The following is a 19809-nucleotide window of genomic DNA, read 5'->3' as shown; positions in this document are numbered from 1 at the left end:
AACTGTAGATTCGGTACATAGAGCGGTTGGTTCCACATCTTATTAGAACTGTAGATTCGGTACACAGAGCGGTTGTTCCACACCTTATTAGAACTGTAGATAAGGGACATAGAGCGGTTGGTTCCACATCTTATTAGAACTGTAGATTCGGTACACAGAGCGGTTGGTTCCACACCTTATTAGAACTGTAGATTTGGTACACAGAGCGGTTGTTCCACACCTTATTAGAACTGTAGATTAGGGACATAGAGCGGTTGGTTCCACATCTTATTAGAACTGTAGATTCGGCACACAGAGCGGTTGGTTCCACACCTTATTAGAACTGTAGATTCGGTACACAGAGCGGTTGGTTCCACACCTTAATAGAACTGTAGATTAGATACATAAAGAGGTTGGTTCCACACCTTATTAGAACTGTAGATTCGGTACACAGAGCGGTTGTTCCACACCTTATTAGAACTGTAGATTCGGTACACAGAGCGGTTGGTTTCACACCTTATTAGAACTGTAGATTCGGTACACAGAGCGGTTGTTCCGCATCTTATTAGAACTGTAGATTAGATACATAAAGAGGTTGGTTCCACACCTTATTAGAACTGTGGATTAGATACATAAAGAGGTTGGTTCCACACCTTATTAGAACTGTTGATCCGGTACGTAAAGAGGTTGGTTCCACATCTTATTAGAACAGTAGATTCGGTACATAGAGCGGTTGGTTCCACATCTTATTAGAACTGTAGATTCGGTACACAGAGCGGTTGGTTCCACACCTTATTAGAACTGTAGATTAGGTACATAAAGAGGTTGGTTCCACACCTTATTAGAACTGTGGATTAGATACATAAAGAGGTTGGTTCCACACCTTATTAGAACTGTAGATTCGGTACACAGAGCGGTTGTTCCACACCTTATTAGAACTGTAGATTCGGTACACAGAGCGGTTGGTTCCACGCCTTATTAGAACTGTAGATTCGGTACACAGAGCGGTTGTTCCACACCTTATTAGAACTGTAGATTCGGTACACAGAGCGGTTGGTTCCACACCTTAATAGAACTGTAGATTCGGTACACAGAGCGGTTGGTTCCACACCTTATTAGAACTGTAGATTGGGTACATAAAGAGGTTGGTTCCACACCTTATTAGAACTGTAGATTCGGTACACAGAGCGGTTGGTTCCACACCTTATTAGAACTGTAGATTCGGTACACAGAGCGGTTGGTTCCACACCTTATTAGAACTGTAGATTGGGTACATAAAGAGGTTGGTTCCACACCTTATTAGAACTGTGGATTAGATACATAAAGAGGTTGGTTCCACACCTTATTAGAACTGTAGATTCGGTACACAGAGCGGTTGTTCCACACCTTATTAGAACTGTAGATTCAGTACACAGAGTGGTTGGTTCCACACCTTATTAGAACTGTAGATTCGGTACACAGAGCGGTTGGTTCCACACCTTATTAGAACTGTAGATTCGGTACACAGAGCGGTTGTTCCACACCTTATTAGAACTGTAGATTAGGGACATAGAGCGGTTGGTTCCACACCTTATTAGAACTGTAGATTAGGTACATAAAGAGGTTGGTTCCACACCTTATTAGAACTGTGGATTAGATACATAAAGAGGTTGGTTCCACATCTTATTAGAACTGTAGATTCGGTACACAGAGCGGTTGGTTCCACATCTTATTAGAACTGTAGATTCAGTACACAGAGCGGTTGGTTCCACACCTTATTAGAACTGTAGATTCGGTACATAGAGCGGTTGGTTCCACACCTTATTAGAACTGTAGATTCGGTACACAGAGCAGTTGGTTCCACACCTTATTAGAACTGTAGATTCGGTACACAGAGCGGTTGGTTCCACACCTTATTAGAACTGTAGATTCGGTACACAGAGCGGTTGGTTCCACACCTTATTAGAACTGTAGATTAGGTACATAAAGAGGTTGGTTCCACACCTTATTAGAACTGTGGATTAGATACATAAAGAGGTTGGTTCCACATCTTATTAGAACTGTAGATTCGGTACACAGAGCGGTTGTTCCACACCTTATTAGAACTGTAGATTAGGTACATAAAGAGGTTGGTTCCACACCTTATTAGAACTGTAGATTCGGTACACAGAGCGGTTGGTTCCACACCTTATTAGAACTATAGATTCGGTAAACAGGGCGGTTGGTTCCACATCTTATTAGAACTGTAGATTAGGTACATAAAGAGGTTGGTTCCACACCTTATTAGAACTGTGGATTAGATACATAAAGAGGTTGGTTCCACACCTTATTAGAACTGTAGATTCGGTACACAGAGCGGTTGTTCCACACCTTATTAGAACTGTAGATTCGGTACACAGAGTGGTTGGTTCCACACCTTATTAGAACTGTAGATTCGGTACACAGAGCGGTTGGTTCCACACCTTATTAGAACTGTAGATTCGGTACACAGAGCGGTTGTTCCACACCTTATTAGAACTGTAGATTAGGGACATAGAGCGGTTGGTTCCACATCTTATTAGAACTGTAGATTTGGTACACAGAGCGGTTGGTTCCACACCTTATTAGAACTGTAGATTAGGTACATAAAGAGGTTGGTTCCACACCTTATTAGAACTGTGGATTAGATACATAAAGAGGTTGGTTCCACATCTTATTAGAACTGTAGATTCGGTACACAGAGCGGTTGGTTCCACATCTTATTAGAACTGTAGATTCAGTACACAGAGCGGTTGGTTCCACACCTTATTAGAACTGTAGATTCGGTACATAGAGCGGTTGGTTCCACACCTTATTAGAACTGTAGATTCGGTACACAGAGCGGTTGTTCCACACCTTATTAGAACTGTAGATTAGGGACATAGAGCGGTTGGTTCCACATCTTATTAGAACTGTAGATTCGGTACACAGAGCGGTTGGTTCCACACCTTATTAGAACTGTAGATTCGGTACACAGAGCGGTTGGTTCCACACCTTATTAGAACTGTAGATTCGGTACATAGAGCGGTTGGTTCCACATCTTATCAGAACTGTAGATTCGGTACACAGAGCGGTTGGTTCCACACCTTATTAGAACTGTAGATTCGGTACACAGAGCGGTTGTTCCACACCTTATTAGAACTGTAGATTCGGTACACAGAGCGGTTGTTCCACACCTTATTAGAACTGTAGATTAGGGACATAGAGCGGTTGGTTCCACATCTTATTAGAAATGTAGATTCGGTACATAGAGAGGTTGGTTCCATACCTTATTAGAACTGTAGATTTGGTACATGGAGTGGTTGATTCAACATCTTACTAGAAATGTAGATAAGTTATGTTGAAGTTAAGTAATATTTGTTACATTTATAACTACCTGTGCCCCCTTTTTGGAATGTTCGATAATAGTGGACCTTTGTCCCCTGTGTAGTTACCCGTTGTAAGAGGGCACCATTTTCAAAGTGTCCTGAAACCTCAGGGGTAATATTTTGTACTGCAGAATTAATGAGACTGACGGAAAATTGAATGTTTTCACAAAGGATGTATAAACATGCAGAAATCAGCAATTATAAAGCATCATGACAGCGCCCATCGCCCATTAATTGATAGGACCAGCAAAATCTTTATTGGACCAGTACTTTCATGAGCTGTCAGTCAAGTGAACCAGTAAATTAATAACTGAACAGAACCTCTGCTCATTAAAGTACAGGATATTATTAATATCTAATACATTTTATATTTGAAACTTGTCCTGCATTATATATTGCATTCCCATCTATTCCTGCGAAAACATGACTATAAACATCATCTCTTGAGAATAACGTGGTCCGGAACAAAGTTGAAACTGCTTGCCCGAAAAACAGCCTGTCATCACCAGCCTGCCAGTACACATGACACTCTTCTTCTTTTTTGGCTGAAGTGAGCAGTCGCCTGTGAAACGTGTTTATCCTTTGACTTTACTGTGGATATTAAACTATTGGTTTGTTTATTCATTTGTCATGTATTCTTTACATGTATACAGTGAGGTGTATTACGTGTTTGTTTTCCAGCCATTTTGACTCAAGCATTGTTATGCAGGATAAGGTAAAAATATATAAGAACAATGGAAGCCATGCAAATGACTCACAGCATGTATAATTCCTTCCAGTTGCAGGCTGCTAAGTCTACCTCCTTCAATAACCTCTTTGGGGTAAGAGTCTGTTATAGGGTAGTATTCTTTTGGTAAACGAATTGCCTGGAACAAGAATAAGAAAATTAGTCAATTTATATTTGCAAAGTCATCTTGAGGGAAATAGTGAGTCGTGTTGACAGCATGAAGGTTGCTAGCTTTGTACCTACACAGAGGAACACATATGGCGGACATAACATTTTGGTATCATAAATGTCCATACCTATATGTCTGTATCCAGTCCAGATTTTTCATAAAAAAAATCTGCATTCTGTGATAAAAGCATGAAACTTGGCATAGTTGTAGATTGGTGTCATGGTGGCCTCTTGTGGATGTGGATATTCAATTCCTACTACAGAACCCGGATTTTTGTGTACTTGGGCCGAGTCACTGAAGCACCCACAAAAGGACTTTGAATATTCTGTGTAGCAGTGTCACCGCTTTGTTTGTGCTTGATTGATTCCGGGTTTCATTACCACGAAGACACTCATTTAGGCAGCCTATGCGTTTAGCGGCTGAGAGCTGATCCATGGGTAGAAGATTTGTGTGTACTTGAACATGTGTCCCATGCTTGCTGTAAAAGGTGACTAACGAGATCGGGTGGTCAGGCTTGCTGACTTGGTTTGATGCATGTCATCGTATCACAATTGAGTGGATCGATGCTCATGATGTCAATCACTGGATTTTCTTGTCCAGACTCGATTATTAACAGACTGCCATCAATATAGCTGGAATATTGCTGAGTGCAGTGTTAAACAACAAACAAACAAACAAAGGTGAACTTAACGAGTTTAGTGGTTACCTATTCAGCCAGATTTGAGATTTGAAAATTTACATGACAGGGTTTCGTGAATTGACTAATTAGCTGTCCAACCCTACATTTTTATAAACGTTGAGTTATGTTAGTTTTCTTGATTTGTAACATATAAGTACCAATACCAAACAATAGTTTGTTAATAATTCTAAGATTATAACCTCTATTACATCTTTGCCATGAATCTTGTATTTTGGCTTCAGTCACACTAACTAAAATTTTCAGATTTTCAACAGACGTCCTCTTCACTGTCAATCACACATTTAGCAACCCAAGCTATGAAGTGTGTAATGTTGGGAATCTCACTTCTTTTCCCACATCTAACCACTAGAGGTTGATGAATTGGGGAGGTGGGTAGGAGTACTTTGGATGTAATAGAGGTAGTATTCTTAGAATTATTAACAATGATAACTATTGTTCGATAATTCTTACGAAACTTCTCCCTCTATTACATCTTTGCCAGAATATACTGGAGAGACCCGGAGGGATCTGCCTCTAGTAACTCCCTGTGTAATTGATAGTAATCTCTTCTGGAAACCATTTATTCACGGATTCGAATCCTGACTCGAGATAATTTCCTCTGAAATTTTCCTGAGGACTTGAAAACCAGAATGCATCAAGAATCAGTCAAATACGTGATACCTTCACTAGCAATACCGTCATATTTGCTGATCTTGGTAGAAATAACGATGTCATTTCTGGTCTATTTCTCCCCAATGACGTCATTTCTTCTTAAATTTGGATTTGTGACACTATTACTGGTGATGACGTCTCTTCCAGTTATCATCTCACTTCCAGTTATCATCTCACTTCCGGTTATCATCTCATTTCCGGTGATGACGTCACTTCCGGTTATCATCTCACTTCCAGTTATCATCTCATTACTGGTGATGACGTCACTTCCGGTTATCATCTCACTTCCAGTTATCATCTCACTTCCGGTTATCATCTCACTTCCGGTTATCATCTCACTTCCAGTTATCATCTCACTTCCAGTTATCATCTCACTCCCGGTTATCATCACACTTCCAGTTATAATCTCACTTCCGGTTATCATCTCACTTCCAGTTATAATCTCATTTCCAGTTATCATCTCACTTCCGGTGATGACGTCACTTCCGGTTATCATCTCACTTCCAGTATCATCTCATTACTGGTGATGACGTCACTTCCGGTTATCATCTCACTTCCAGTTATCATCTCACTTCCGGTTATCATCTCACTTCCGGTTATCATCTCACTTCCGGTGATGACGTCACTTCCGGTTATCATCTCACTTCCGGTTATCATCTCACTTCCGGTGATGACGTCACTTTCGGTTATCATCTCACTTTCAGTGATGACGTCACTTTCGGTTATCATCTCACTTCCAGTTATCATCTCATTTCCAGTTATCATCTCACTTCCGGTGATGACGTCACTTCCGGTATTCATCTCAATTCCGGTTATCATCTCACTTCCGGTGATGACGTCACTTTCGGTTCTATCTCTTCCGGTTCTGACGTGACCTGATTAGTCCTAATAGTCATAGGAGTCTCTCCGGGTATGCCTTCATATGGTGTTTGTAATGGTGGAATGATGTGTCATCAAGCCAGTTGATATAACCACGAATGTCCATTGAATATCTGGATATCGAGGACAGATCGTTAATCCATGAAGCAGGTAACCTGACATAAGTATTAGGGTTGCGTACTAGCTTCATAAAGTTCCGACAGTCACTTTCATGATCTGGTAAGGGACGCTCTGACTGGCTGGATGAAAGGTCGCTCTGACGAGACCCTTAATGGGATGTCCTCAGATCTTTGTTTAGCAATAGCGAGAACTAAGATCTGATTTTAATGAGATGGAGACCCAAGCGAAGATTTATGTGACAGTGTAGGGAAAAGCTTGCGAGCTTATATCCGGCTGGTCGGACGACATGTATTAACCAAGGTCTGAAGTGGCGCCTTATGCTATTTAGGAATTTTCCAAAATTTGAATTTTCCCTCTCTCCATGGAAACAAGGTAGACTTAGCTGAAACAGAGGTAAGTCTCGTTTATGGAGCTGAACTAACAGAAGAGTAATCAGTAGATGACTAATCCCCCTGAAAGAACAAATCATCTGACTGTACAACTTGATGAGAGCATTTCTATCTACCATATATGACCGCAGATAAGCCGACCCATAATTTCATAATGATCGTTATATGTTGCCATCAACAACGAAGCGCCATTTTGTGAATCAGTGTTTATAGAATTATGAACCCAGGAGAAAATATATCAGCTAGAGCAAACTCGCAGTTTGAATGCAGCATCGTAAGCATGGCGTTTTCATTTAAAACTCATGATGAGAATGTCAGTCAGTAAAAATATACCAACTTTTATACCCCCTTTTTACCACTATTGGATGTTAATCCAACTGGATTAAATAAACTATGAACACTCCCAACACGATCACTAAGCACCCACAACTTGAAAGTGTTTGTGTAAACAACATAATACCAATCGTCCCGTTATTACCAGTGCTCATTTCCTTGTGTACTGTGCTGCTTTTTAAACAACAGGAAGCAATCACAGTGGTCACCATTTGTGACGTCACAGGAAACAGCTGATCACATGTTTTTGCAAATGGCGAACGGAAAAACTCGCCGTTACAAATGTTTATTTGCCTCTTTCAATAAAGGTAGATACTTGTTCACTATCAATTTATGAACTTTAGCAAAACGTACATAATAGCTACTGGCAATTTCATTTGGGGATTATATACTCTTCAAAAAAAGAAACTTGACATAGATGTATTGCCAAATATCTCAAATAATTACATTAAATGAGAACCAAATAAGTCAAACAGAAAGATGATGTGTCTATAATTCGAGAAAACACATGCAAAGCACACAAACGTAGCGTTTGGGGATCAATTTTACAGCTTCATCCAAACGCAACCGCCTGCTGAATGGGAATAAAAATCCATATCAACGGCCGTTCATACAGTCCTTATAAGGGCAGTAGAGGCAGTGACAGAATGCCAAGACTGAATGCAGCTCAACGGAACAACGCCATTGGAAGATTACAAGCTGGAGCAACTCAGCAAGAAGTGGCCAGGCACTTTGGCGTATCCAGACAGACAATCTCTGCACTGTGGACCTGATACAACAACACCAACAGAGTTGATGACAGACCAAGGTCAGGAAGACCAAGGGTGACAACCCAAGCACAAGATCAATACATACAGCTGCGACACCTCCGAGACCGCACTACCACAGCCACATCTACAACCACACAGATCCCTGGGGTACACAGATTATCAGATCAAACGGTACGCAACAGACTGAGGGAGGCTGTACTTTTTGCACGAAGACCTGTTCGACGTCATGTATTGACCCCACGTCATCTGGCAGACCGTCTGCTTTGGTGCCAACAGAAGGTTAGATGGGCACGTGCAAGGTGGAGAAATGTACTGTTTACTGACGAGTCCTGTTTCCTACTCACACGTGCTGATGGGCGTGCACGTGTCTACAGACGTCAGGGTGAACGTTACGCCCCCAACTGTGTGCAGCAGGTTGTCCCACTTGGCGGCAGGAGTGTCATGGTATGGGCCGGAATTCATCACGGTGGTAGGACGCCTCTTGTGCATGTGGCAGGTGCATTGACAGGTGTGCGTTACAGAGACTTGATCCTACAGCCTTACGTTCTTCCTCATGTCATCGTTCATGGCGGACAGTTCCAGCAGGACAACGCTCGACCGCATATTGCACGTGTTTGTCAGGACTTCTTACAGCACAACAACATCCAGACATTACCTTGGCCAGCCCGGTCACCAGATTTGCCCCCGATTGAGCATCTGTGGGACAAGTTGGATCGACGCATTCACAGAAGGAATCCACCGCCCCAAACACTTCTTGATGCACTTCAGCATGAATGGCAGCACATCCAACAGCATGTTATTGACGACGTGATTGCATCTATGGGTCGTCGGTGTCAAGCGGTGATTGATGCACGTGGTGGGCACAACCGATACTGACATATTCTGTACCCCTGTGACATTAACTGTATCGTGTACGTGTATCTGTCTAGGTGACACGATTAATGTTTAGAACATTGTGTACATTGATCTTCAAACAGTGTTTCAATTATGGTTTCTGTGTCCTATTTTGAAACAATCACATTATATTACATTTGGAAAGTCAGTGTCAAGTTTCTTTTTTTGAAGAGTATATGTTATAGCTGTGTATTACATATATTGTTACATGTAAAGATTGTGGAGTTTATGAAGAACGATAAACTTTGAACATTCAGTTGAAAACTTATTATCGGAAGTAGTAACATGCATAACATTTTTTTATTAATGACAACATTGGTGTATAATAATAACCTTATTGATAATTCATAACAATAATGGCAACTTCCAAACTTTCGGGAAGTTGCAATCTATGGGGCTGTCATTCAGGCGATGTTTCTGACAGATCATGATCTGAAAAATACTATCATGAAAGTGTATCCCGTGGATAAGCCGACCCCTTTCTACAGAATCTGGTCCTCAAAATTCGGTTTATCTGCGGACATATACGATAATCTGTCTGTCCATATCCACGAGTAGTTATTGAGCTATCAAAACTATTCCATGGAACTGGAATTCTGTACTTTGTATTTCTGTCAGATACACACCACTATGATAGAGACGAAGTCAAACTTGTTGCCATGGAAACGAACAAGAATGATGTTTCTGACTTTTTTATTCTGATAAGTCATCGTTAATCTCAAATCATACTGCCGTTTTAAGAAAAATTTGAGAAATTTTCCGCTTTCCAAATAGATGATATATCATTTTCATGATTGAAGACAACAGTCCATGTCATTAATGTTGTGTGTATGGTTCACCTAATGCTTTACTTTAACAATCTCTGTGCTGTTATATATTTTACAACAGTTTCTTCCTTTTCGTAGATAAAGGTAATTAAGCCACACCGTTACCTCCCTTGAATGTACGTGAACAGCTTAAATTCAAAACTCATTTCTCCTGCTTTTGATCTTCTTTTGCCACCACGTTACGCATGGTACTTGGCCAAAAAAAGGCATTATAGTGTTCCTTGATCATTTGCAATTCCAATGTTGTAACTTAGATAACATAATTCAACATATGAGGTTTTCAATTACCAGAAGAAATTACCCTACTTTTTTGCATGATTTGTAAATGATTTCATCTTCTAAGACAAGATTACTGTAGTAGTATAGGTAATGATGGTTCTGGACCACTTCCACTGGAGCCAGATATATATACCTTTACCACTACTACAGATGGATTTTTTTATGCAAAAATGATGATGCGATTCAACGATCGTCATGATTCGTATTAAAAGAAACATCAATATTAATTAATAATGGATCAAATTTACTATAGCCCACGAAGATATTGGAAAGGTATAGGAGCAATACAAAAATTAGCCACCTCGGCTAAGGTATCTAAAGATGTGGCCAAGGGTTGGCTTGAAGCTCTGCACGCTAACGTCGAACCCATTTGACAGAGGTGTCACTTCCTGTGCATCTGATGTCGAGCCCATTCGAGGCGAATAGCATGACGACACCCAAAATAAAACTCGCCATATCTATTTACCAAGAAGGCTTTGCGGAACATTTAAATTACGTATGACATGCATAAATGCTCAGCTTGCTCAATATCAAAACTTTCAGTCATTTATTTACCTCAAAAAGAAAATATCGTGAGTTAAAAAAGTTTCGGCCAAACTTCTCGGCACACAACTACCGTAAACAGCCATTGTTGACTTTTGGCACTTCACCTTGAGCGGCATGCAGTCCGATATTTTTTTTATAATTACATCATTTTTCCTATTCGATCATAAATTTTTGTTTGGTGACGAAAGGAAAACACCCATGTTCCTTAATTTCTCAAAATTAGCAACTTTCGGTGTAACTAATTGTAAACAAAAACAATCTGAATCGTAACATCATCGATTGGATGGAACTTGTTTGATCATGGCAACGGCGGTAAACAAACAACTCCACATGCATAGTTATCCTGTTAGACTATTACAATCATTTTGTTACATCTTACTTAATTTTCTAGAATTATTGACACGTATGTATAAATCTTTGTAAAAAAAATAATTCTTTTTTAAAGAGTTTGCAATTGATTTCGTTTGATTAACTTTCGGACACATTGACAAGCCGACAAATGTCAGTGATACGTTTGGGCGAGGCCTGACTCGCGATTTGTTGAGTTGAACAAAGTCAACAAACACTGCGGAAAAATGACAAATATTGGATGATACGCAAAATCTGAACTGATATACATTCTAGGTAAACCATTCAATAACAAAATAATGCAGTTTACGAGAAATAATCAAAGTACTTGCAATTTTAGCTATCATTTCTGAAATCGGAAGCACGTACCGCATGTGACACATGGAAACCAAATAATGCAAAAGTTGGTAAGCTATCATAAAGAAATTCCAAAATAGATTCAAATTAAAAAGAAAATACATAATTTACTATTTTTCGTCAACTATTTACTATTTATTGATCTGGAGAGCAGTCTTCACTCCTATTTGTTTCATATTTCTTCGTGATTGTCGCCATCAAATGTGTAAGTCTAAATCCGAAACCGTAATGGATTTCACGCTCGATTTTAATTTTAATATTTTTCTGAAAACGAACGCAACAGAGAGCGATATAACGTATTGATATGCCATAATAATAACAACATAATATTGTTATTGTTCAAACATTACAAAAAGAACAATTTAAAATATTAAAGATGTTGTTGAAAACTTTCTGAGAACCTCCCGTCCTCTGAACCGATAAAATTTTGGTACACGAGGTAATGTAAAATATATATAGATTCTAGGCTCCTATATATGTGATTTTGTACCCAAAACAAATTAAATTGTACCCAAAATACTTTGTGAATTTGTACCTAAGAAAATAAGACAATAGGAATCCCCATTCAGGGGTTTGTTACAAACATGACAACTCGTTGACTTCTTATAGGCCCTCCAATTATCCCTTGTCATACACATGGGTTTCTTACACGATAAATGTTCCCTGATTATTCTCTCTTCCTTTTGTAAGTAGGTTTGTTTTCCCATCATACCTTACAACTATATATCCAAACCCACAAGGAATATGTTCTTGAGTTTTGTACATAAAACTACTATCAGTATTGCGTTCAGTATTTTCTATGGGTTTGATAAGCGCTTCGAAGTTGGCGTAAATTACGTACGGTACTGGCATTTGATTACAATAATGTTCAAATTTTAATATATTTTTTCCCTCTTTAGGCATATCGATCCTGATAGCAGTCTGTCCAACACCTCTGCAGTCTTCTTTAAGTGCTTCTAATTTGGAATGAACGCTGGAATGCTTTGGAAAGATCGCTCATTCCAAACTTTCCAAAGCTTGGAAAGATCTATCTTTCCAAAAAATCCAAAATTGGAATGGCAACATTTCCAAACATATTTCCAACACTGGAAATGTTTGGAATGACTTGGAATGGTTTGGAATTGTAGAAGGAACAAGTTAAAATATGTTTTATCAGTAATTTGAACAATAAAAAGACTATGAATTAGGGGCTTTAGGGGTTGCTTATATAATAATTTTGAAATTTTGAGATTTGGAAAGAATGCCAAGAGTGGGTGGGGGACGAACTAAAGGAGCTGTGTGTGTTGGGTGGTTGTTAGATAAGGTAGTTTTGGTTTTATTATTTTATTTGGGGTTTAACCCTCATGGTGCCTGGACGTCAGTCAGACTGCAAACCGCTCAGTGCCGCACTGTGCTGACGTCGCGGTTACTAAAACGTATACATTGTATCAAAAGTGTTGCAACGTCTTTATTTCTTCACACAGTGTTACCAAATTGTATAACATGCAACTCGAGTTGATTGTCTTTCCAACAGTATCTAAAGTCACCAAATCCAAAAGATCTATGCATTGCCCAGCCATCTATAAAAGTGCTGGTATTATAAGTTTCCTAATTTTCCACATTAATCGTAATATGGACGCACCCGAATATGGCAAGCAATGTCAAGTAAGCGCATTTGTTTGAAATCTAAATGACCAATAATTCATATCATTGGCAAGTACATGTCCTAACAGTGATAGACATATGATATTTATGTTGATGTACACATTCACTGAGAATTTTCCGTGAGTTATATTACCGATAAAAAATCCCGATGAAATTGTGCGTGTTTTTGACGTCAAAACAAAATTGACGGAAGTGGTCGTGATTAATTCATACGCAGACTGTTTCAAAGATTATGTCACAAAACGAATGACAGTTTGGAATGTATATCTTGAAGAAATCCCGGTTACGTCCATGTATGTTTCAGTGACCGTGCCCTTTTATTAGTTATTAAAACAACTTCGGGGTAACTGACATCGTACATTTTCAAAGGACAAAATGTGAAAGATCGCTAAACAGCCCTAACAATACTCAAATTGACATCGCTCAATATCGGGCATCATTATTATTTCTTAATAATTAACAAGATTATACTAACGTTACACCACCCAAGAGTAAGTACATGTAGATTCAATCAAAATTGTTGAAACGTTTTCATGGCAACAAACCTATTTTCGATCACTCGCAACTCGGGCGCCATATGTCATTGTTTCACGATGGCCACCAGAAAACATACATCCTCGTATAAGCTCGTATTTCGCACTTGGCTGCCTAACTTAGACCTTTGCTCAAAATATACTTGTAGGCCAGTCCATGAAATACCACTTTTTCTTTCATTTATTCATTTGATTTATAAATACGACTTTAGAAGTGTATTTACACCTAGCCAGGTATGTACATGTACATTTAAGGACATACGTGATAGTTTATTTCCACTAGTTTCCCGTTCTATCCCATTCTACTAAAGGAAAAGTTTGAAGCAAAATCTTTATGGAAAATGGTTTATTATGTCTTTCCTCCCCCCCCCCCCCCCCCCCCCTTAATTTTGGCCTAGCTAAACTACAGCTTGGAGGGAAGATATACAAATCAAAATGGTGAAAAAAAACCACAAGAATGGGTTGATTTTGCTCTTAGACAAACATTTATTTTTAAAAAATATCTATTTCATACTTAGGATACAAAACAAAGTAGAATCTAATTACTACTATGTCACTGGTCGAAGTATTTGGTAATTTAGATAAGGCAAAGTGAAAAAAAGACATAAATATAACTATATAAAACATCAAAACGAAATCACATTTACACTGAAAACTTTTTGTCTTTCAGAAATTGATTATCTATATATTGTGAGTAGATCTAATTACTTTTACTGTTTATGTTATAAATTGAACCATTTGAGATTCCAATAGATGAAGCTAAAATGTTAAAAATCTAGGCTGTTTAATATTGGATCCATTTTGACAGCTTTCTCACTGTACTCAACTAAATGCACATTATATTTTTGGAATATCAAGCATTCAAACAGATATGAAAAGCACATGTCAACAAAATTAGAAAACTGCGCCAAATATTCTAACACTGTTCGTCAAAGGATATGCAGTCTCATTCACTCGGTCGCTGTAGACATTTTCCAATCGTGATGTACTAGATATGCTTTCTAGTTCAGTCAAAGAGAATATTGTTATTTGGAAAATGAAACCACGTGTATCCATTATACTACCACAACATTAGATCAGCTGTTTCATGTGACGTCATCCACGTCACACACGCGAGGTCAAATCACGCGCACCTGTCCAGACGACAAATTCACAGCGGCGGGAAATCACCGACCGTCTATTAGCCTATTTGAATAAAATTGCAGATTGTAACGAAATAAAATTAATTTTACTCATTGCTGACATTTCCGATGACATATCAAATAAGAGTTGAAGACTTGCAATAGATTATCATACGTTAATCGAGAGCACAGTGTACATAAATAATTTGTAAATCTAATTTTTGATCTAATATCCATAGCAGAATGTTTGAAAACGAGCTATAACATATTCCATTTTCTGAAGAGATTAGTAATGTGTATTTGATGAAATATATGCATACACAATTGGTTATTAATTATCTTCTATAATCACAGCATGTACCATGTACATTGGACTCATGGAAAATACTATTTCAGCAAACCAATCACAGCGCCATTATCACAGTTTCAATGAAAGAAAAAACAAATCGAAATCGAACTTTACAACACATCGTATCCATAAGCGGTTAACCCAAATACAAAAAGGTATTGCTGGCATCATTGTAGAAGTTGTGTTGATGTTTTCAGTAGTTGCATTTTGTTTGTATCGCGTGTACCATCGACAGAAACAGGGGCCGAGCTACCACATGTGGAACCGACCTTGACACAATTTGTTTACAATATGTCGTGGCCACACTTTTAAAATCTCCATTTGCGACAAAATGTGAAACAGTTAGGGCAAGTCACTCACACGGTCAGCTAGTTTGAGCAATCACACATGACTCTTAGTCATTTCATATGAAAAAAGTAGCAGTTATTTTTCTGAACGGGCGAGTATGTAGGGCAACCGGTAGACAAAAAAATCACGGCACTGCTATGATGCGAACGTGCCCTGTCGATCACTTCGGGCTTGGCCATTCAATGTTTAGGTTTTGATCATGAACCTCCTGCCCATAAATATACACTATACCAACTTAATATTAACGATTATAGCTATCTTTCCGTATCTTTGATTTGAATATTTTCTGTAAATCAGCATCATAAACAAAAAGACAATCTGCACTGTCTGTTTGTATGTAGCGCCGTGCTAAATCGCCATGACACACAGTCGATAAACAAATGCAATACTGGAACAAAAAACTTCCCTGGCCGACTAAACGTTAGTACTCTTACGCCAATAACTAAACAGTGGGGACTAGTGAATCTTTCTGACCAGTCCGATCAGATTTCTTTTTCAAATTGGCTGTCTGATATAATAATAGTTACGTGTATGTGACAACGGTGCATAATAAAAAATTGCCTTCATTCGCATGAAGTTCAACATGGCAGAAAAAGATCGAGAAGCGCGGTAACCACATTACTAATCTCGCCATATTTCGCAATCCGTAGCACTGCATAAAATATGAGTTACACGATATTAACGTTGAGCTGATTAGGGTGATGATGGTTATAAATTCATTCAATGAACGGCATAAATGTAATGGAAATATACACTGTCGTTTTCTCATGCGTACCGACCATTCCGCCATTACCAATAGTCGATAAAAATATACAAAACGTAAATAAACGTGTTCATAAAGGAGTGAACAGAATTGTATTTACGTGAATAAGTATACAGTTGGGAAAAATATGTCTTTCTGACCACTCAGGTCATATTTTTTCTTATGAACAAGGAGTTTGTCTGAGAATATTTACGTGTATGTGACATTGGTGCATAATCAAAATTCGCCGTCATTCGCTTGGTGTTCAAACATGGCAGAAAAAGGCCGAGAAGAGCGGTAGCCACTTTACTAATCTCGCCATATTTCGCAATCCGTAGCATTGTATAAAGTATGAGTTACACGATATTAAAGCTAAGATGGTTGGGGTAATGATGGTTATAGTTTTGACTTTGCGCACTCAGTGTTGAATATCAAAATTCACAGTTTAAAAGGGGCATTTTCTCGGGACCATATATGGTCCCCTGGCACTATGCGGGTGTGAAAAGTGAGGGATCATATATGGTCCCGTGGCACCAAGAGGGTTAAATGCGACTAATTAGTCCTGTTTTAATTAGGTATAAACCTAAGGCTTTGCATTTTTCTAATTTATTTTATGGATTTAGGATTGATTCTAGTGTAACCCGGTTTTAAGATTTAGGGTTGACTGTAGTGTTGTTCGGTGTGTTTGGTAGTGTGTGCAGTGAATGAGTACGTGTTCTGGTGTTTCTTGTTGTTTGCAATGTGGGCAGTTTCCTGTTGTGTGTAGATTAGCTATTTTACGGTGATTATTTAGTTTGGTGCGGCCTGTTTGTAGTTTAGTAATTATTCTGTCTATTTTTTTGGATGGGTGTAGTATTTTTGGTTTATTTAGGGTTTTTTTTAGTACTTTCCTGATTTGGCTATTTAAGTTTTGGTATATATTTTGCCATTTTTTGTTGATTTTTTGTTTAGTGAGACTTTCGATTTCTGATTTTGAGCTGGGTAAGTTTAAGCTTATTTCTGGGAGTTAAAGGGATAATTTTGCTGCTTTATCTGCCTTTTCATTTCCAAAGATTCCTACGTGGGCAGGGGTCCAAATTAACTCTATTTGTTTACCTGCCCTAGTTAAGTTGTTTGAGCTATTGAGTATTTGATATATTAGTTTGGGGTGGTTTTTAGTGTTTTTATTTTTGAGGGCTTGTAGTCCACTGAGGGAGTCGGTTAGGATGAGGATTTTTGTTTTGTTTTTTAGATTGCTGATTGTGTAGTGCTGAGACAACTACTGACTGATATAGAAGATTTAACGTGCGCTTTCCGACTGCAGCGTATTTCGCACACGGGCCTGGCCGGACCATTTAGTGTATTCCGAAAAGGGTGAAAGTGATGTGTGCAACCCAAGAGGGGGCTTTTAGGGGTTGCTTATATTGAATTTTTGAGATTTTTAAATTTGGAATAAATGCTGAGGTGGGTGGAGGAGGGAACTAAGGGAGCCGGGTGAGGTGGGTGTTTGTATGTTTATTCGATTTTGGATTGGTAAACTAATTAGTTTTTAGATGCGCTTAATTAGGTCTGTTTTGATTAGGAATACGCCTAGAGCCTTGAAGTTTTCTAGTTTATTTTGAGGGTTTAGTATTTCATCTAGAGTAGGAACCTTATTTAGATTGAGGGTGGTTTGTAGACTGGTTCTGTGTGTTTGGTAGTGGGTGCAGTGGATGAGTGCGTGTTCTGTGGTTTCGGGTTGTTTGCAGTGGGGGCAGTTGCCTGTGGTGTGTCTTTTAAGTTTTTTTAGGTGGTTATTCAGGTTCGTGTGTCCTGTTTGGAGTTTTGTAATTAATCTGTCAATTTTTTTAGAGGCGTGTAGGATTTTAGGTTTGGCTAGTGGTTTTCTGAGCATTTTTTTTATTTGGCTATTTGAGTTTTGATATTGATTATGCCATTTTTTTGTTTTTTTTGGTTTGTTTACACTTTTAATTTCTGATTATGAGATGGGTAGGTTTAGGCTAATTTCTGGTATTTTAAGAGATAATTTAGCTGCTTCATCGGCGCTTTCGTTGCCGTAAATTCCTACGTGGGCGGGGATCTACAAGAAGGTTATTTGTCTGCCTGCTTTTGTTAGGTCGTTGTAGTTTTTAGTATTTGGTTTATTAATTTAGGTCGTTTTTGGGTATATTTGTTTTGGAGGGCTTGTAGTCCACTAAGGGAGTCGGTGAGAATTAGGATTTTATTGTTGTTTTTAGATTGTTGGTTATGCAGGGCTGAGGCCATGCCCATAAGTTCGGCCGTGAATATAGATTGGTTGTTAGGGAGTTGGTAAGATTGTGTGGATATAACTGGTTGTGTGGTATGGACTCAGAAGCCTGTGTGGTTGAAGATCGGGTCTGAAGATCCGTCAGTGTATATGTGACACCCATTTGGCCAATTTTCGTGTATGTATGCAAGTGTGGTGGTTTTAGTTCTGTTTGGGTCGGTTTGTTTATTTATTTGGTTAGCTAGCGTTGTGTCTATTTTGGGTATTTTAAGTTTAGGGGTGAAAATATTTGATTTTTTGCAGTTTTGTTTAAGATTTTGAGTTTGGTGTTCATTGAGGTAGTTAGTTATTCTTTGGGATATTGGGGTGAGTAAGGGGTGTTTGCGAGCTGGAGTTTGGTTTCTTGGGCTTATGTTTTGGTCAATTATGAGACAACTAAAAGGTCTCAAGATTAAGTATTCGGCTGGATGGCAGCTGCCATTTAATTACAAAACGGACAGTCGTCTAGACTGCTCACATGTAAGTGCGCCGACATGTGCCTAAGATCATAAAATGGACAATCTTTGGTAACATCTAATTTATTGTTGTCTCAAGCCAGAGCTTTGAATAATTCTGTTCATTGAACAATTGGAATTCAGGAAGTTATCAATAATTGTTTTACTTAACATAAGATAAGATAAGTTGTTTACAACATAATATTATGATGTCAGGACGTACTAGTCAAAACCATATATTTTAAAATCAATTTAATGACAGACTATGATTTCAAAGTCCCGATTAGCAAATCAATGAGGTATCAGTTTCACCACATGTGCACAGACCGCCTATACTTATATATATATTTTTCATAACTATTCTCCAGTTAAAGTCCTATCCTCTTATCAAAAAATCTGTGAGAGTGATCATCATTAACGAAACTCATTCTCGTCAAAGAATACAGAACAAATGAAGAATCAGATGCATACATTTATTGCCATTCTTCATTCATCACGAAGTAGATTTACATACATTTGTGAAAAGCACTGTGATAATGAATTTTACCATTGTCCATATTATATTATAGATATTCACCATAATATGGATTTCCGAATATATAAACGACTCCAAACGTTGATATTTCAGACAAAACAAAGTCAGCTGTCTTTTAACGTTCAGGGGAAAAGGGTTTGCTTTCACAATTGAACATTTGTTTTCACCAAAGGACAATCAAATCAAGCCAAAAACAGTAAAAATACACATATATGGTTAGCGACCGCCTTTATACAGCGAGGGGTGAAATTCGTCTGCTCTAACTGCCTTCACAAAAACATTCCAGCCCTTAATTACCGTGGCAGCTGTGACGCAGTAGCATTACATTCGCTGTGTTTGCAGCATATAAGATGTGTAATCTGTGGAGTGACTAAAGTAATATTACGGCTGAAGTCTTACTTGCATGGTTGTTTTAATAGAAAACTTACAGTTTAAAAACACAATTGTTCTTGTATAATGTTTTTAGGTTTGGTTTATAAATAT

The 19809-nt window shown here is 38.4% G+C and overlaps 1 protein-coding gene across 1 annotated transcript in view; it reads right to left on the bottom strand.

The window, feature by feature from the left end:
- LOC139447195 (uncharacterized) overlaps positions 1–19809 on the bottom strand; it is a 467168-nt gene that overhangs the window by 347638 nt on the left and 99721 nt on the right. Inside the window, exon 4 of the mRNA XM_071228411.1 lies at positions 4103–4210. Within this exon, the coding sequence (XP_071084512.1) occupies positions 4103–4210 (108 nt within the window). The remainder of the gene's footprint in view (positions 1–4102; positions 4211–19809) is intronic.

Source organism: Haliotis cracherodii, unplaced genomic scaffold (assembly GCF_022045235.1).
Source record: "Haliotis cracherodii isolate W230 unplaced genomic scaffold, xgHalCrac1.p SCAF_7, whole genome shotgun sequence".
In the NCBI taxonomy this organism is placed as follows: Eukaryota; Metazoa; Mollusca; class Gastropoda; order Lepetellida; family Haliotidae; genus Haliotis; species Haliotis cracherodii.
Note: the sequence above shows the minus strand (reverse complement) of the source record. Positions and strands in the feature narration are given on the sequence as shown.